The following is a 19,543-nucleotide window of genomic DNA, read 5'->3' on the forward strand; positions in this document are numbered from 1 at the left end:
ATCATTTTGCAGCTGCGCGAAAAACGAAGAGCGCTAACCTCTGCGTGAAAGAGCAAAAAGTGGCGTCACTAGAAGCGCATTCAGACGGACAAGCAGATAATTTCTGGTTGGAAACTTTATCGCCAAGCAGCAAGAAAGACGACCGCTGGACTGCAATCGTGAAAATAGAAAAAACGCCAGTTGCCTGCAAGCTTGATACAGGAGCCAATTGCTCGGTCATATCACGCAGCCAGCTGCAGACGATAACTCAAAAGCAACCCGAAAACTGCGCTGTCGTGCTGAACACATTTTTTGGTTTTCAGAAAAAAGCAACGAAACGTAGTCACCTTCATGTGACCAGACCCGAGGGAACATTTGAAACGACATTCTTCGTAATGGAAGACGACGTACCCGTGACTCTTAGCGGCTCAGTAGCCGAGAAGCTGGGTTTGATTCGCCGAATTTCTTCACTGGAGCACCAAGAGATGTACGACGTAGTCAAGCCGTATGAAGACGTCTTCTCCGGATTAGGCGAGCTCAAGGGTGTCGTCTACCACTTGAAGCTCAAGCCAGGTTCCCGAGGCGTGGTCAAAGCAGCACGCCGGATTCCGTTCGCAGTCGAGGACAGAGTAAAAGCGGAACTGGACCGCATGGAAGCAGCCGGAGTAGTTTCCAAGGTGACCGAGCCAACCGAGTGGTCCAGCCACATGGTTACCGTCATAAAGAACGACAAGGTACGCATATGTCTCGATCCATCTGATTTGAACAAAGCGCTGCTGAGGGAACATTATCCTATGCCAACGCTAGAAGACATTGCACCGTCTCTGTGTGGAGCACAATACTTTTCGACTTTGGATGCCGCTACGGGATTTTGGCAGATAAAACTGGATGAGGAAAGCTCCAAAATTTCCACAATGAGCACTCCGTACGGTCGTTACAGGTTCCTACGTATGCCTTTCGGCATTTCTTCGGCTCCCGAAATATTTCAGCGCGCCATGCACAAAGTACTAGAAGGTCTCACTGGCACAGCAGTCATAATGGACGACATTCTAGTCTGGGGTGGCACTAAAGAAGAGCATGACGCAAATCTTGTCAATGTGCTGACAAGATGCCAGGAGCACAACTTGAAATTGAACAAAAAAAAGTGTAACTTCTTGCAGGAATCCGTCAAGTACCTAGGCCACGTGTTGACGTGCGACGGGTTGAGCCTGGATCCAGGGAGACTGGAAGGTATTTTCCACGTGCAGGCCCCTTGCAACCGGAAAGAGCTACAGACATTCTTGGGTATGGTGAACTTCGTTTCCCGCTTCATTCCTAATATGTCAACGCTCACAGCATCGCTCCGAGAACTTTTGAAAAAGAATGCTGCATGGGTTTGGGAAGACAGACATCAAAAAAGCTTTGAAGCACTGCGCGAAGCACTAGCAACGGCTCCCATATTGGCATATTACCAGAAGGGCAAACCAATCACCCTATCTGTAGACGCCAGCCAAAACGGAATTGGCGCTGTGATAATGCAGGCTGGACACCCCTTAGCTTACTCATCTCGCTCGCTGACAGAAGCGCAGCAAAGGTACGCGCAGATAGAGAAAGAGATGCTAGCAGTCGTCCACGGCTGTGAAAAATTCAAGGACTACATTTTCGGGCAGCCAGAAGTCATTGTGGAATCTGATCACAAGCCGCTCGAAATGATTTTCAAGAAGCCATTATGCCAGTGCCCTCTCCGCCTGCAGCGTATGCGTCTAAACCTGCAAAAATACCATATAAATGTCAAGTATACTCCGGGAAAACAACTGTTCATCGCTGACGCGTTATCACGTTTTCCTAATAAAGCACAGCTCGTAGAACATTGCGCGCATTTCCACGTTAACACTATCGCTTGTCTTCAAGCTTCAGACAGGCGCCTGGAGCAAGTTCTGCGGGAGACGGACCGTGACCCAAGCATGGTGAAACTTCGCCAGTATGCAAGCACAGCGTGGCCCATTGACAAGGCTGACGTCACTCCCGAGCTACGCAGCTACTGGAGCTTCCGCGACGAGCTGCATACTGAATCCGGCCTTGTGTTCCGGAGCAATCGCCTTATCATTCCTGCCAGACTGCGCAGTGAGGTACTGGCTTCTCTTCATGCTGCGCACACAGGAGCAGAAAAAATGAAGGCACGCGCCCGAACCGTTGTCTTCTGGCCAAGTATAAACAGCGATATTGAAGAAGTCGCTCAACGCTGTCAAACATGCCAAAAGTACAAATCAAGAAATGCGCGACTACCGCTGTTAAGTCACGAGATACCAACTCTGCCCTGGGAGTCAGTAGGAGCTGATATTTGTCATCACAACGGTGCCGAGTACTTAGTTGTTGTTGACTTCTACTCTTTCTTTTTTGAAATCAGGCTTGTGCAAGCGCCGTCAGCCAACAAGGTTATTGCAGCATGCGATGACATCTTCGCAACACATGGCTTCCCAAGGCGACTTTGCACAGACAACGGACCACCCTTCAGTAGCCAACAGTTCAAGGATTACGCCGATAAGATTGGCCTGCAACACGTCCGGTCTAGTCCGTACTATCCCCGCTCGAATGGAATGGCAGAAAGAGCAGTACAGGAAGCTAAGAAGCTGTTAAGGCGGTTCCGTTTCGGCAGCACTGAGTTTTGTGCCGCATTGCTTGAGTGTCGAAATTCACCTCGGGACTCTTCTCTGAAGTCCCCTGTGCAGAGGCTCATGGGCCGACAGACAAGAACTGTGCTTCCTGTACCAGCCAGCCACCTACAGCCACAAACAGTGCCACCCAAGACCGTGCGACGAAGGCTAGAAGACATCAGGAGCAAGCAACGCTGCTTCTACAACAGAGGTACACGGCCTCTTCCAGAGCTTCTCACTGGCTCGACCGCAACTATGTACAACGTGCCCTCAAGATCGTGGTCCCCTGTCATGGTCGTACAGCGGGCTGAGACTCCTCGTGCCTACATCGTCAAAACGGAAGAGGGTCAACAGTTTCAGCGCACAAGAGAACACCTCAATCCGGCTCCTCCTCCCTCGTCACCAGACCACGAGACTCCCGCGCCGCTGCCAGCTGTGGGAGTCCCAGACACTACAGGGACATCCGAATCTACACAACTCCGCAGGAGTGAACGGAAGCGCCAACCACCACGAAGATACCCGGCGCCTGAGTTCTAAAACTCTGCTTGTTTCGACGATAAAAAAAAATAGAGGGGAGATGTGACGTAGCGCAAGTCATGCACACGCGCCTAGCCGGACAGAAGCCGCCCCCATTTCTGTTACCTAACCGCTTTCCTATATAACCGCTCGCCTTCTTGAATAAAGCGTCATTCATGCACCATGCCTCGTCGTGTCCACAAAAGTCAAAAAGGAAAGGCACACTTAAGTTTCTTTTGCGTCCCAGCGATGAGCCTGCTGCGTCGAGCGAGGAGGTGTGGCTGGTTTGGTTTGGTTTGGTTTATAGGGTTTAACGTCCCAAAGCGACTAAGGCTATGAGAGACGCCGTAGTGGAAGGCTCCGGAAATTTCGACCACCTGGGGTTCTTTAACGTGCACTGACATCGCACAGTACACGGGCCTCGAATTTCTCCTCCAAAGAAATTCAGCCGCCGCGGCCGGGATCGAACCCACGTCTTTCGGGCCAGCAGCCGAGCACCATAGCCACTGAGCCACCGCGGCGGCTTGGTGTGGCTGGGCGTCGGGGCAGTCTTTAGGCCGGGGTCAGCGTCCCAGTGTCGACGCACGGTTGACGGCGTTATCCACGGCGGCCTCAACGGTTCCGCAGGAAAAAGGCAGCGTCTGTGGGCTCCGGGCACGGTTCCCAGGTCATGTAGCCCGGGTACGCCACGGAGGCGCCAAGGGTGGCCCGTGGGAAGAAGCTGCCGGATGGGAGGGGAAGAGTGGCGCCTGGGTACGGTGGTTGAGGCTCTCGACGACGGCTGTCCAGGTCTGGTGGCCCGGACGTCTGCGGCTGAGGCCTAAGCCCGGGAACACGGGGAGCCAGCAGAACTCGTCCACGTCCGTCGCCGACCGCGCTCTTCCTCTGCTCTCTAGCACGTTCTCTCTGCCACGTATTCTACTTCCACCCGCTCCCCTGTACTCCTTTGCACGCGCTACCCGAGCTTTCTCGTCTTCAGCTCCCCACAACCGACGCTGGGTGGCGCTATCTCCTTACGGTGGGCCAGCCACTTATAGTGTACATCAACACCTTAGATAGCACGCAATCCGTGCTCGTTTCCTTCCTAATCGCGTACGCAGGCAAGGGAAATTCACTGACAACTAAGAAAATAATGCACGTAAGCTGAGACATCTTTTTCATTCGCGAAATGCAAGCGCGTAAGAGCGTCAGCGTTTCCAACATCGCTGCCTTTACGATACACCCATTTGTAATCGTACACCCCCAGCAACAAAGCCCAGCGTTGCAGGCGTGCTGCTGGCAATGCTGGAACGGGCTTGCCGTGCGCCAGAAGGCTAGCTAATGGCTGGTGATCTGAATAAATGATGAAAGTACGACCAAACAGGTACGTGTGAAACTTCTTCAGCCCACGGCGAGAGCCTCTTTTTCAATGTGAGCATAATCCTACTCAGCTTTGCTCAGCACCCTCGGCGCATATGCAATTGGCTTTTCCTCTCCAGCAGTCTTATGGAACAGAATGGCGCCAACGCCATACGTGGATGCGTGACACACAAGGCCTATCTATCTCTTCAGTGTGGTCGTAGTATGTCAAAACCTTATCTTTCGTTAGTCATGTTTCACTTTCCTGAAACACTTGTTCTGCCTCACGTGACCACTTAAACCATTTTCCTTGGTTTACAACATCGTACAAAAACCTCAGCCTTGCGGTCATGTTGGGAACGAACTTTATATAAAAGTTAATCAAACCCAGGTAGGCTCGTAACTGGGCCTCATTCTTTGGTGCCGGCGCCCCCGTTATCGCCTTCACTTTTTCATCTGACGTTCGTCTACCCTTTTCGTCAAGGGTGCGCCCCAAGTACGAGACCGACGGTTGAAATAGCTTGCATTTTTCTTTCTTCAATTGTATGCCTGTGTCGTGAAATCGTGACAGTACGCTTTCCACTTTATCAAAACACTCGTCAAATGTAGCCCCTGCCTGAAAGATTGAAGGTGCCCTCCTAATGCCATAGGGTATACGCGTGTACTAGGGGGCACGACGCCGCAGAGGATACGGTCATGAACATGCCCTTTGCAATGCAGGCTATCCTATGGGGCATAACGTTCGTCCTCAACGCCAGCGATTTCCCAGCTGACCACAGCAACGGATTCTCACAGCTGGTTTCCTCTACGGCGCGGCGGCGACGGAGGCGGTAACCGCAGTCGCAACGGAACGGAGAGTGTGTTGTCTAATCGAAAGAGGCGCCCGACACCGCCAAACCAGTTAGGTTAGGCGCTCGCTGCTCAGTGCTGCTCACTGCCCGCGCACCAACCAACCCGCGCATCGCCGCCGAAGCCGCGACGCTCGCCAGCGCCATCTCTTGGTCGCAGCAAGCAAGTGGTGGGTCACGTGAAGCGAGCTCGCGCTGACTGGCGGGCTCTCCGTTGGGCGGGCTCCGTCGCCGCCGCTCGACGGAAACGTGAGCAGGACCGGGCGACACTGGCCGCCCGATTTGGGGGTAGGGGGGGGGGAACGGTCCAAGAAATTGGTAGTGGCTTGTTCTGGCTAAGCCTAGATATACAAGCGAAAAGCTGCAGTTATGCTTTGTTTGACGTCATGGCTGTCGCAGTTCACGCACAATGCACTGGGAGCACCACGATAACGGTGTAGGCAAGTGCGTTATATAGCCCTCCTTGCACATGCGTAGCAACTGTGGTAAACACGCGGCTGCAACGAACGGTCAAACGGTGGCGAGGAGGCGAGCGCGCAGTAGAGAACTCCATCGCTACCACTTCTGCGTCTTCTTTTCCTCCTTCCATGGCGAATGCCTGCGCCTCTTCTACGGCCGCCGCCGCCGCTCATGCGTTCTCGCAACGCCTTGCGAAAGAACCTTCTCATTTTGGGACGGCGGCGGCGACCGCGCGGCAGCGGCGAAGGGTAAAACGGTGGTGAGAAGTGGCGACGTAGCGCGCGCCGCGGCGGCGCCAAGGGGTGGCTCACGCGAAGCGCGGTGTTGACGAGCCTAGTGAAGCTTTTCTCTTCAAAACCGGTCCCTCCATCAGCTGCCGGCGCGACGGAGGCGACGGAGCAAGGGATGTGGCCTAAGCGACGGAGCAAAGGAAAAACCGGCTGTGAGAATGTGGCCTAAGCGACGGAGCTAGGGAAAAACTGGCTGTGAGCTGAAGCCACTTCCCGCCCGCCATTTTCAGCACTCTACCAAGTACCTGTCTGGCAACCGAGCCCCGCTATCTGCGCGGGAGGCGTCACATGACTGCTGGAAAAGCCACCGACACCTTGGAATCAATTTGGGCACGACGCCGCAGAGGATACGGTCATGAACATGCCCTTTGCAATGCAGGTCAGTTACTTTCCGCGCGCTGCATGCGTTCGCACTAGCGATCCGTTCTTTCTCGCGGTGTCGTGCCCCCCAGACACGAGTGATTTTTGCCGTCGTCTATTATGCTATGTATGTTGGAACTCACTGAACGCGTGTTTTGTCTACTTACGGCTTGTCGGCCTGGTTATGTCGAACTCAATCCCGGACTCGACGAAAATGGCGCAGGTGTCTCACTTGAATCAATTGCTGAAGCAATAGCCCGATTAGAAGTCGCACGAATTTCCGTACTCTCGAAACTTACACTTATCCGCTCGGCTCAAACAAATGTCGAGAACCTTGTGAGCAGCCTTTCTTTGCGCGTAGACGCATTGGAAAAAGCAGGAAATCTGAAGTCAAGCAATGTCGACTAAGATTATGTGGAAAAACTTACAGCGCAAGTTAAACGGCTAAACGACAAATGCGATGACGCGGGAAACCGTCTTCGCCGATCAAACCTGCTGTTCTTTGGAGTTCTTGATGCCAGTGACGAAGCTTGGACACAGTCTGAGTCGCATGTAATCTCTGTCTGCTCAAAGGAACCAGACATAACTATCAGTAAGCATGCGATAGAAAGCTCTCACAGACTGGGCCGTTTCAAACGCGGAAAGACCCGCCCCATTATTGCCGCATTCGCTAAGTTTAAAGATAGGAAAAAATTTTCTCCACTACCCAAAAGCTAAAAAATTCAGCCTAATCAATTCGAGAAGACTACACAGCTCGTGTCCTGTTAGCCCTTCAGAAACTGTACAATTTTGCTCAGGAGTATGGTGGAAAGTACAGGATCCGCTTCGATAAATTTCTCATGGACGAAAAGCAGTTTTCTACGATGCCGAGTCTGATTCCGTTTTAGAGACCAAGTCACAGCGGTTATCGCCGGCGGCTAGTTCTGCGCTTTCCCATCGTCCTCCCTATTCAACAGGTCGGAATAGAAAACCTGCTTATAATACCGTGGCAGTTATGCTCGCAAACATCCGCAGTTATTTATCGAAAAGAGAAGCCGCAGGATCCCTCCTGCATGACAACACCGACATCGCCATTTTTACTGAATGATGGCTAAGTTCCGACATCGAAAACCGCGAGCTACTTCATGATGACAAAGCGTTCACCATTCACAAGCTTGACAGGGAGGGGCGCAGGGGAGGCGGAGTGCTTGTTTTTAAAAAATCTAGTATACCCTCATTTCCTTTCAGACTAAATTGCAGCTACGAAATAATGTGTAATAATTTCAACAGTACATGCTACACACCGATATAGGATGAGAAAACACACACACGAGCACTGAACTGCAACTTTATTTGAGAAAGCCGCCAACCTCTACATATATCTCACTGAACCGCCCGCCAGGGTAAAACTAGAACCACTGCACGTGTCAAGCCACAAGCAAGATAAAATTTTCAACAGATAAGCATACAGTAGATCGCAAAAAAGAAGAAAGATTACAAGAAGCAGCGAGAACTTATTTCACTTGCCCTTTTTTCTACGTAACAAACAGTGCGCAAAAATGGTTTTTGAAAGTGGCAAAAACAAATCGCGATAACGAAGCATGAAGATGACCTATTTGATATACATGAGAGCCAGCAACTAACACGGCTGAACAAGAAAAAGTGGTGGCAAATGAGATGTAAAAGTGCTAACACGAAGACTAAAAGAGAAAAAGAGAGGTGCAAAAAAGTGAGTAAAAGCAAAAAGTAAAAACGAAGACAGAACTACCGAAAAAAAAACAGGTTAAAATGACAGAAAACCACGCAGGAAAGTTATCGCTTCGTTTGAAAGTGAAACGGAAGGCGTACAAACGCATTCACTCTTGGGGTTAGAAATCTTGATTGGTTGTATTATTTCGCGACTCAGCAGGTTGGGGCATTTCTTCATAATGGTTGTTCTTTCGAACATAGGGGTGCATTGTTCATTAGAACGTGGTTTGTTACGTTTGCAATTCTTACAGTCCACTGGCAAGTTCCTGAGTGATGAACCAGATAGGTCCCTTCGATGTTCCATTAATCTTTCATTGATACATCGGCCGATGTACGCCTTTCCACACGAAAGAGGGATTGAGTAGACTACTCCCTGAGCACACGTGACCAAGGGATCTCTCTGACACGTGGTACAACCGGTGTTAATTTTTGCCGTTCTCCGGCATTCTCCGGCATAGTCTAGAAAGGCGCTGGGGGGCCGTGAAAACTACATCAACAGCTGCCTTTTTTCCTAACTTTTCTAAGTTTATGCGATATTGTGTGCATATATGGAGTGAGTGAAAAACATTTATTGCTCCAAAAATCAGGTTCTAGCGGTGGGCCGATGTCTTCATGTCTTCGGCCTCTTCACAAGGTCGGCTGAAGCGTCAGTATTCGTGCGCTGAATGTTTCGTAACATCTTTTTCGCCACAGAAGTGAGTACTTCTTGTGGATAACCTGAGTTCGTCAGCCTGCACACCTGAGCTCAAAAACTTTCTTCTAGCTTATGCTTGCATGTTTTTGTTCAGGCGTTGTTCAAAGTAGACTGTACAATATTTCTTTTTACTAACTTTGAGTGGGCGGAGTGGGTGTAATATCCCTACCGTCATTTACAGTCATTACTACTGCTTGCTACCGCGCGCCTGATTGTGATAGCTGTTTTGCTGACGAGCTTAACAGTGTCCTTTGGAACTAGCATTCTATCTTTCAAAACGCTGAACACGTGGTTTGTGGGGATTTCAGCTTCCCAGACATTGACTGCAATAATCTGCACGCACCTTCTCATCAGTCGAACTAATTTCGTGATATGACTTTCTTATTTAACCATACCCAAACAGTTAAAACAGCAACCCGTGGCAAAAACATTCTTGACCTTGTCTTTCCCTCAAATTCGGAATTCATCCAGTCATTGTCACGTGTTGATTTCCTGAGTAACCATAAAATGTTGCTTTTCGATCGCTCGATTTCAACTCCCGTCAGTGAACCTTCCATAAAATGCATCCGCAGTTATAAGAAAGCCAATTTCGATAAGATCGAAATTTGCTTTCTTATAACTGCGGATGCATTTTAAGGCTAAGCAGGTTTTTTTCACACTTCCGATTTTCGCCATGTAATCGAACAGTAGATTAAAACTGGCTACTTTGTAAAAACAAACTGTATTATCACTTAATATGCGTTGTGGGGCTAGTTGGTTCATGCTCAGATTTCTTTTATGCGCACAGAAAGACGACACAATAAGACAAGGTAGACAGGACGGAGCGCTCCGTCCTGTCTACCTTGTCTTATTGTGTCGTCTTTCTGTGCGCATAAAAGAAATCTGAGTATGTTATCACTCACTGACGTGTACGTTCCTCTCATTCGTATACGTGGTGATGCTCGAAGACCGTGGTACACAAGCGCGCTATCACATAGAAAAAAAATGCCTGTACCGTGAGGCTAAAAATTCTAATTTTCCTTCAAATTGGAAAAAAATACTTTACTTGTCTTCACCAATATACATATTTGTTACGGAGCACTAAAAAAAATTCTTTCAACAGGACCTGACGAATATTATTCACACAAACTAAAAGAAATTTTGGACCTTATTGACACCAAGCACCCGCCGTTACAAAGCATTACCTTGGTCTACCAAGATGGATCATCTGTTTCCACTGAACACCATTAAGGCGTCATGAATTCATATTTTCCATCAGTTTTCACCCGGAAATTTCGACCACCTGGGGTTCTTTAACGTGCACTGACATGCCTTCGGCCACTACGGCGTCTCTCATAGCCTTAGTCGCTTTGGGACGTTAAACCCCATAAACCAACCAACCAGTTTTCACCCATGAACCTCCCTTGAACATGCCACCATTTCCAGATTCAAATTTTTCTCAGATGCCTCAAGTTTGCATTACCAAAGATGGTATTACAAAAATAATTGATAATCTTAAAACATCGAGCACACCTGGGCCTGATGGAATACCCACGAAATTACTTAAAGGTACTAAGGAAATTTCCAGTCAATTCCGGAAAGTAGTCTTCGAACAGTCTATGTCAACGGGTGAACTACCTAAAGATTGGAAAATAAGTAAAGTTGTGCCGGTGTTTAAGTCTGGTCACCGATCAGACCCATACAATTATCGCTCCGCCGCAGCGGTGGTTCAGTGGCTATGGTGCTCGGCTACTGGCCCGAAAGACGCGGGTTCGATCCCGGCCGCGGCGGCTCAAGTTCTTTGGAGGAGAAATTCGAGGCCCGTTACTGTGCGATGTCAGTGCACGTTAAAGAACCCCAGGTGGTCGAAATTTCCGGAGCCCTCCACTACGGCGTCTCTCATAGCCTTAGTCGCTTTGGGACGTTAAACCCCATAAATCCAAATCCAAATCCACTTATCGCCCCATTTCCCTGACATGCATTGGCTGCAAACTTCTGGAACACATAATATACTCACAAGTCGCATCGCATCTCGATCATAACTCTTTCTTCTCCACTAAGCATTACGGTTTCCGCTCTGGTCTCTCCTGCGAAACTGAGCTTTTGGAATTAACTACTGATCTTCACTTAAATCTTGGCTCCTCATTCCAAACTGATATCATTTTTTAGACTTTTCTAAGGCTTTCGATCGCGTACCCCACCACCGTCTCATATCTAAACTTTCCGGTCTGTCCATTGACCCCCTAATTTTAGCATGGATACACTGTTTTCAATTGATCGTTCTCAATACACAGTAATAAACAATCATTGTTCAGGTCCTACTAAAGTACTGCCTGGTGTACCACAAGGGTCGGTCCTTGGCCTACTTCTTTTTCGCATCTTCATTAATGATCTTCCCTCTGGTATTTCTCCAACTATTCGCCTCTTTGCAGATGATTGCATCCTTTATCACCGCATTGCTACTAACAGGGACTAATTATTACTCGAGAACGACTTGAACATAATTGAACGATGGTGCTCTGAGTGGCTTATGTCGCTAAACATCTCAAAATGCCAATACATGCAAGTATCTCGCAAACATTCCTACCTCACTTAGGCTTATTCATTGCTTTCGAACACATGAACACACGTTCAATCCTACCGATACCTCGAGTCACCATTTCCAGCAACTTAACCTGGTCCGAACGCATCTTAAAATTAGCAGCCAATTCATCAAAATCACTCGGCTTCATCAGAAGACCATTATACTTGGCCTCTCCCTCTGTCCGTAAATTAGCATATGAAACCTTCATCCATAGTAAATTTGAATATGCATCTTCTATATCGAACCCTAATCAAGCGTACTTAATTGACACTCTAGAAGCTATTCAGAACCGCGCCGCATGTTACATCACCTCGAATTATGATAGATAATACAGCATCACCAGGATTAAATCAGCATTCAACCTTCACCACTTGAGAACCGTCGAAAAATCTCCCGACTTTGCCTTTTTCATAAATTGTATTACAACTTTTCTTACCTCCGCGACTCATTACTTCTACCTCCAATCAGAACATCGCGTCGCCTCTTTGATTCCCTGAGTGTTCAGCGTTTACATGGTTCTACAATAGCCTTCAATAAATCATTTCTACTGACAGCAATAGAAAATTGGAACCAGTCACCAGACCACAGTGTAAACAAGCGTGACGCTATTAAATTTAGAGACGCACTAATCGAACATTACAGCAAATGAAAAATGAACCTAATGCTTTGATTTTTACCATTTATTTCTGTTGTTACTATTCCCTCCTTTACCCTATCCGCCACCACGTATTGATTAAAACAGCATCTTAGCATTTCACACTGTATTCCAGTTTTTTTTTGCATTGCATTGTGCTGTATTTTACTGTTTGACATTGTTATTCTCTTTACATTGTATTTTGAACTGTTCTCTCCCCCACCAATGTAATGCCCGCAGAGGTCCTTTAAGGGTACATTAAATGAATGAGTGAATGAATGAATGAATGAATGAATGAATGAATGAATGAATGAATGAATGAATGAACAGTCCCAGGTGTGTGCTGACCTCGACTAGCTACTGCGCCTGCGGATGCAACTCCAACTGCTGATATGCAGTACACAAATCAAGCACCGGAAAATATTTACACCCTGCCATTTTTTACAAACAGATCCTCCATAACGAGAAGGGGGTAGTGATCCGTTCTTAGGCATGGATTTACAGTCACTTTGAAGTCCGCACACACCCTGATCTGGTTGTTCGGTTTAGGCACGACCACTGGTGGCGTCGCCCACCCACTCCGCTTAAGAGGTACTAACACTCCTGCCTTGACGAGATCCTGCAATTCTGATGACACTGCTTCCCTAATCGCAAATGGCACCAATCGCGCTCCACAAAAGACTGGTGTGCTAGCCTCTTTCAGCCCCAATTTAATTGCGCTGTTCTTTATCAGGCCCAGAGAAGGCTAAAAAATCTTGCCGCACTTTGGACCAACGCCGACATTTTGTCCAAGAAAACCCCATGCAAACTACACCAGTCGAACTTAAGTGCCGTCAGCCAGGCCAGTCACGCCCCAACAGCACAGTGTTGGTATTCTCGTTTGTCTTCACGGCAATCAACGGAAGCTGCTTGTGCTGACCGTTGTGCTCTGCCGACACGGTTAGCTTCCCCGTTACCGGCAGCGGAGTGCCTCCGTAAGTTTCCAGCTTTAGACAGCATGGCCCTTCGGGTAGGCTGAGCCAGTATTTCTTGTACAGTGCTTCTGGTACAACTGATACAGACGCCTCCGTGTCAGTCTGCACGCGAACATTTTGCTGCTCAATGTTCAGAGAAATTTCGTAAGGTCCAGTGCGCCCTTTACATGAAAAAATATTGTGCAGCACCAGTTCACCCGTATCGCTGTCGTCAGCTGTGGCGTTCGCAGAGTATATACTTCTGTCCCTGCACATCTTCGCTAAGTGTCCAACACGGTTACACAAGTTACAACGATACTTATTCATTTTATTTATTTATTGATACAAAATACCCCTAAGGCCCTCGAGAGGGTATTACGTAGGGAAGGGGGGAGATACAGGCATTGATCAAAATAAAACAAAACCACAAATAAAACACTTAGCATGACATAAATAAGCAAAAGAATCAAAAGTATGGCAGCGCGGCAATGAGTGAAAATTACTACAGTACTAAAATTATACAAAGAGAACACTAATGCAAGAACCATTTTAGTAACATACCCCGCATAAAAGGAAGCCATGAACAAATAAAATGACGATGTACGCAAAGAGTTAAGCAGTAGGTGTTGAAGATATAAGATGAAAATATTTATTAGGTTCAGTGGTGGTTGCGATATGTGAAGGCAGAGTGTTGCAGTCAGATATTGTGGGTGGTAAGAGTGAATAAGGCATATTCAATTTTAGTTTGAACTAGAGTGGTATAGACACCGGCACGGTGGTGAGGGGGAGCATGCTGTAGGTTATGTTTTAAGAGACCTAATTACCGATTAGCAGACGCAAGCATAACGCTAATATGGTGGTTCCCAGTTAGGTCTGAATGAAGGTGAAGTCCGAGATACTTATGCGTGGTGACTAGCTCGAGTGAGCTATTATTTAAGGACTATGCTGTTTGAACCGCCTAACTTTAAAGGGATGACTGCGGCGGTCAAAAACCGAAGGAGGCAAAGAAAAAAAGTCGTTATGAAGTGATGTATGATGATACAGTTTGTGAAAAAGTGATAGTCGTGGAACTCTGCGGCGGAGACATTGAGACCTGCGCGTTTCTTCAAGGCTGTGTTGCTGGCATTACATGAATAATCGGAGTAAACAGAACAAACTGCGCTGTTCTCCAATTATTTCGTGTTATTTATTAGGTAAGATTGGTAAGGGTCCCAAATATCCGAGGCATATTCAATTTTAGTTCTAATTAGAGGGGTATAGTCACTGGCACGGAGGTGAGGGGGAGCATGCTTTAGGTTATGTTTTAAGAGACCTAATGACCGATTAGCAGACGCAAGCATAACGCTAATATGGTGGTTCCATGTTAGGTCTGAATGAAGGTGAAGTCCGAGATACTTATGCGTGGTGACTAGCTCGACTGAGCTATTATTTAAGGAGTATGCTGTTTGAATTCGAGACATTCGGTTTGTAAAAGACATCAGTTTTGTTTTTCAATGATTAAGTTGCATAAGCCACGTTGAGCACCATGCTGTTACTGAATGCAGTTCAGATTGAAGGGATTGGCAGTCGGTATTAGCATCAATTTTTCGATAAATTACACAATCATCAGCAAAACGTCTGATATGGGAAGAAATGGAATCCGGTAAATCGTTGATATATATTACGAAAAGTAAGGGGCCAAGCATACTTCCTTGTGGGACGCCAGAGTGTACTTGGCTGAAAGAATTGTGGTTATTGACAGTTGTAAATTGAGGCCTAGAAAAGAGAAAATCTTTAACCCATGCAATGACAAGAGGGTGAATATTAAGCAGTGCTAGTTTCATTAATAACCGGTTGTGAGGTACCCTGTCGAAAGCTTTAGAAAAATCCAGAAATATGTAGTCGATTTGAATGCCAGCATCAATCGATGAATGTAAGTCTTGAATGAATCCGGCAAGTTGCGTTTCGCATGAGTAGCCTTTACGGAACCCATGGTGATATTTAAAGGAAATATGTTCTTCAAGATAGTTAATTACCTACGAGTGAAATACGTGTTCAAGAAGTTTGCAAACAGTGCTAGTTAGTGAACTGGGTCGGTAATTTAGTGGTGAGGCACGATCGCCAGACTTGAAAATTGGCACAAGTTTAGCTAGGCACCAGTCCAGCGGAATCACGGCGATCATATGAATTTTTGAGTATGTTATTATTAAAGCCAAGGTGATCTGATGCTGATGTTGTTTTAGCTTCCCAAGTAAGGATACGATACCGGTCTCCGGTCTCATTGATACATATTTCGGACATTAACGTATTAGAAGCGCTGATAGAAATGGGAGATAGAGGGAGGTCTTCACGGGTAAAAACGGATGTGAATGCGTTATTGAAAAGTTTGGCACATTCGGCCTCTGGAACACTGCTGCCTTCCGCAATGGTAACAGTAATGTCGGGATGATTAAAGGGGTTTATTATCTGCCAGAACTTCCGTAGATTATTTTTTAGCACTGCCGGTAGATCGTGTGTGAAGAAGTGCCTACGTGCAGATGTCAACTCAGACTGATATATCTTATCACGCAGTTTGTACCGTTTGTAACGGCGGTTTTTCTTGTTATTGAGGCGACCTATATGCCTATTAAACCAAGGCGCTATGTTAGTGCATGGGATACTGATGACGGTTATGAATCTGTCAATGAGAGTGGCGAGTATCGCGCTGAACAGGTACCAGTTCATTTCAACTGAGCGTGACGAAGAATCGTGAAGAAAATAATCAGCAAAGACTGACAAGTGAGCGTTTATTTCACCGAAGTTTGCTCGGTGCAGCACCTTATTTGTTTATGTAGAAAACCAGCGAAAAGGACGCATTCACAAGGAGGAGAAGTACACAGGACAACGCTGGAAACACAACTGGAAACAGTTGTGTTTCCAGCGTTGTCCTGTGTACTTCTCCTCCTTGTGAATGCAATGCTTCTCCTCCTTGGAGCAAAGGTCAGGATTATTTGTCAGGATAAGATCGAGAATATTGGCTGTAGTGGCGGAACGACGCGTAGGTTCAGAAATAAGTTGTTGCAAAGAGAAATCGAGACTGGACTGGAGGAAAGCCTGAGCTTCGGGATCATTGGCAGGAGCTGTTAACGACGACCAGTTAATAGCCGGGAAGTTAAAGTCACCAAGTAAAAGTAAGCTTGAATTCGGCAAACGACAACTAAGGTCGCGTAGAAAATTAGAAAAATGACTTGAGAATGAAGAAATTTATGTCCGGAGGGCGGTAAATAACGCCAGTGATGACGACCGTGGGATCACATCTCAACCGAACCCATACCGATTCAAGGTACGACGTGACCTCGATAGGCACAGCAGTGATCACTTTATTGATGGCCAGAAGTACACCGCCACCTATACGGCCCGTGCGGTCACAACGAAATATGTTGAATTCGGAGTCACAGGCGAAAACGACATCATCAGGAACCGTGTAATTTAACCAAGTAAGCCGCCGCGCTGGCTCAGTGACTATGGTGCTCAGCTACTGGCCCGAAAGACGCGGGTTCGATCCCGGTCGCGGCGGCTGAATTTCTTTGGAGGAGAAATTCGAGGCCCGTGTACTGTGCGATGTCAGTGCACGTTAAAGACCCCAGGTGGTCGAAATTTCCGGAGCCCTCCATTACGGCGTCTCTCATAGCCTTAGTCGCTTTGGGACGTTAAACCCCATAAACCAAACCATTTAACCAAGTCTCGGTAAGCGCGATTACCGAGGAGCAGCATGAATCAATTAAAGAAAAAGAGCCACGTTTTTAGAAAGAACACTCCTCATCTTGGTGTACACAAAACTGGCACCGTAATTAGAGCAACGCTGAGCGTTTGGACGCACGGGTGGTTTGCCTGCCACTTTACGAGAACTGGAAGGGATGCGTCAGGCATGGGACACGCGTACTGCGCTTCTGGCTTAATCATCCCAGAAATACGAGACACCATTGATAAGCAGTTTATCAAAAGCCAAACGAACCTTGCTACCTTCTTTTTTTACTGATTTGGCATACTTCAGCAGTTGGCTGCGTTTCTCACGAACCGTTCTCGAGTAATCTTGCGAAATGCTAAAATCGGTATTTTTGAGTTTATAGCCTCTACTCATGAGCGTTTCGCCTTCTTTTCCCTTGAACAGCTTTGCAATAATGGGTCTCTTTTTTCCTGAGAAAAAAGGCCTATGCGGTGAGCACGGGCTAAGGAAGACAAAGTGATACCAAGTTTGCTAGAACAAATTCAGTCACAAGGCGCTCAGAGTCTTCCCAAGTTTCAGACTTATCAGTGTCCTGAACACCATAAAAAAGAATGTTAGACCGGCGGGAACGGTATTTCAGGTCGTCAGGTTTTACTTGAATGTTGGACACATGGTGTGTACAACTCGTGGGAGATACTGTGGTAGGCACTGACTGTTTTTTGAGTTCCAGTTCCTGCACACGGGTAGCTAAAGACTGTAAGTCACTTTGAGGAACTGGAATAGACTCGATTTTAAGTTCATGTTCATGCACACGATCAGTTAAAGTCTTTATTTCATTTTGCAAGCCAATATGAATTGTAAGAATCTTGTTAACACTTTCGAGGATGTTCGTGTGGTTCGTCTCGAGCCTTTGAACAGTTTCATAAACCAGTTCGAGCTTTCCCTCTTGGCCCTTCGTCATAGGGCCTGGGCTTGTTTCAACGTCACCACCCAGTACCAAAATGCGCCAAATGTACACTGCCGCCGTGCAGAAACGTTTCAGAATATGGGGTGGCCACGACAATGCTACAAGACAGACATCATCACCTCGGTAACAAGAACACTCGTAATAACCAACGTGGAACAACAGGAACGGTGAGTGCCGAGGCATTTCGTGAGCAGTGCCGCGGCCCAAGGGGGCGGTGAAATCCGGGCGCTTTATGTAGGTTTCCTCGTCAGCTGATAATGTAGCAAGTTTCCAGATCCGAAGGCCGATTGTGTCCCAAATCGGCAGGAATGCGCACAGATGATCTGATGAGCAGCCAAAGCCGTCCAGAAACCAGCTAGCGGCGGAACCGCTCGGCAAGTGGGTGAAACAGGCAGGTGAGAGCCGGTGAGCAGCAACACCTGGAGCAACAGGAACTGTGAGAGGCGGGGCATTTCGTGAGCAGTGCCATGGCCCCCGAAATTTCAAGATAGACGCTTCATGCTCTGAGCCGCATCGGAAACAGTCCATCGATTTCGTCGCCCTTGTCCCACCGGGCAGCGCAGAATTTCCTCCTTTGCTACGCGGTGGGCGTTTCTCGCCATCTCGCTTTCGGTGAAGAGCGCTGACGATCCCTTGCCCCACGTTGGGCTGGAAGTTCTGGCTTTCCTTGCGGGCCAACTCCACACGCCTCGCCATATCGCAGGCAGTTTTAAACGTTAGCTTGCTCTGCTTCAGCAATTCCACTTGCGTTTCTTTGTCACAGAGCCCGGCCACAAAACGGTCGCGAAGAGCCTCGTCCAGAAATGTTCCGAAGTCAAAAGACACCGCCAACCGATTCAACTCTACTGCGAACGCTGCCCTGCTTTTGCCTTCTTGCTGGAAGCTCCGGTTAACTTTAAAACGGTCTGCAATTACTGAGGGTTCTGGTATATACTGCTCTCGCAGGGTTTGCACCAACTGTGCGTATGTCTTGCTTTCCAGCTTTTCCGGTTCCAGCAAATTTTTTACAGTTTTGTAGGCTTTCTTCCCTATTGCCGTTATGAAAAATGACATCTTCAAGTCATCGCTCACCTTGGAGGCCTTCAAGAAGTGGTCGAATCTCCCCGCATAGGACTCAAAATCTTCGTCGCCGTCCTCGATGAACTGACCGAACATTCCACTCATCGCCATCCTGCCAGTCTCCTCGCAGCACGCTCCGGGACCGCTGCTAATGGTTTCATGCAACTCAACGAAGTTGTAATCCCATCCTCGTCGCTGGTGTGTTGTAGCCGAGAGCGATGAGACAGTCGGATGGACCAGCAACGCAGACGCTTTATTGGTACGCCAGTGCCGAGCCGAGAATGCCGAACGCCCGCGGAACGCAGCGCTTATATTGTCACTTTGTCCTGACGGCAGTCCAGCGGTCAGGAAGACAGCAACAAGATTTTCAAACGAAGCTCATTATTTGGGCTGACTTGCGCCCGCAAAGGAACTAAACATCACAGCATCGGCGTAGAAAGAGAAGTTTATTTTGTTCTGTGTTAACTAAAAAATACTCAACAAAACAGCTGAACTCAATGCTCTGATCATTCAAGCACATGCGCAGTGACGCATCACTGAGCATGTCAGTTGGGGCACTAACGAGGCCGACACTCGACCGCTGCGCAGGACAATGAAGTATGTCGACCATTTGCGCAAAAACTGAGCCTCACTCATTGACACTGCGTCCACGCATGCTTCCTCAAAGAGGCGCGTGCGGAGGCGCTGCAACATTGTAAACATCGCTCTTTGCGGACGTCCATTCAAGGATGCCACTCCACGCTTCCGCCACAAAAAGAACATGCCGACACACAAGAGCATATTTTGAAACACTTCGGGTGAACTAGTGCGTGCTTCCAGACGGGTTACGAACATGCG

General features: G+C 47.8%; 2 protein-coding genes across 2 annotated transcripts in view; one reads left to right on the forward strand and one right to left on the reverse strand.

Annotated features, from left to right (window-relative positions):
- The window catches only part of LOC149325723 (uncharacterized), a 3,773-nt gene extending 624 nt beyond the window's left edge, over nt 1–3,149 (forward strand). Inside the window, exon 2 of the mRNA XM_089563264.1 lies at nt 2,366–3,149. Within this exon, the coding sequence (XP_089419390.1) occupies nt 2,366–3,149 (784 nt within the window). The remainder of the gene's footprint in view (nt 1–2,365) is intronic.
- Nucleotides 3,150–12,875: 9,726 nt separating this feature from the next.
- LOC149325724 (uncharacterized) lies at nt 12,876–18,817 on the reverse strand. The gene is made up of 2 exons (XM_089564372.1): nt 18,067–18,817; nt 12,876–13,177 (listed from the first exon to the last, which is right to left on the reverse strand). Exons 1-2 carry the CDS (start codon nt 18,815–18,817, stop codon nt 12,876–12,878), a joined length of 1,053 nt encoding a protein of 350 aa, XP_089420498.1.
- Nucleotides 18,818–19,543: the final 726 nt, after the last annotated feature.

This window comes from Amblyomma mixtum, chromosome 10 (assembly GCF_055824585.1).
Source record: "Amblyomma mixtum isolate Tamu chromosome 10, ASM5582458v1, whole genome shotgun sequence".
In the NCBI taxonomy this organism is placed as follows: Eukaryota; Metazoa; Arthropoda; class Arachnida; order Ixodida; family Ixodidae; genus Amblyomma; species Amblyomma mixtum.

Excerpts from the sequence above, each read along its gene's own strand:
- LOC149325724 (XM_089564372.1), bottom strand. The coding sequence starts at position 18,817 with ATGGCGATGAGTGGAATGTTCGGTCAGTTCATCGAGGACGGCGACGAA. Across the intron at positions 13,178-18,066 it reads CACAGTTCCTGTTGCTCCAG|GGCGCACTGGACCTTACGAA; the intron begins GTGTTGCTGCTC and ends TTTCATGTAAAG.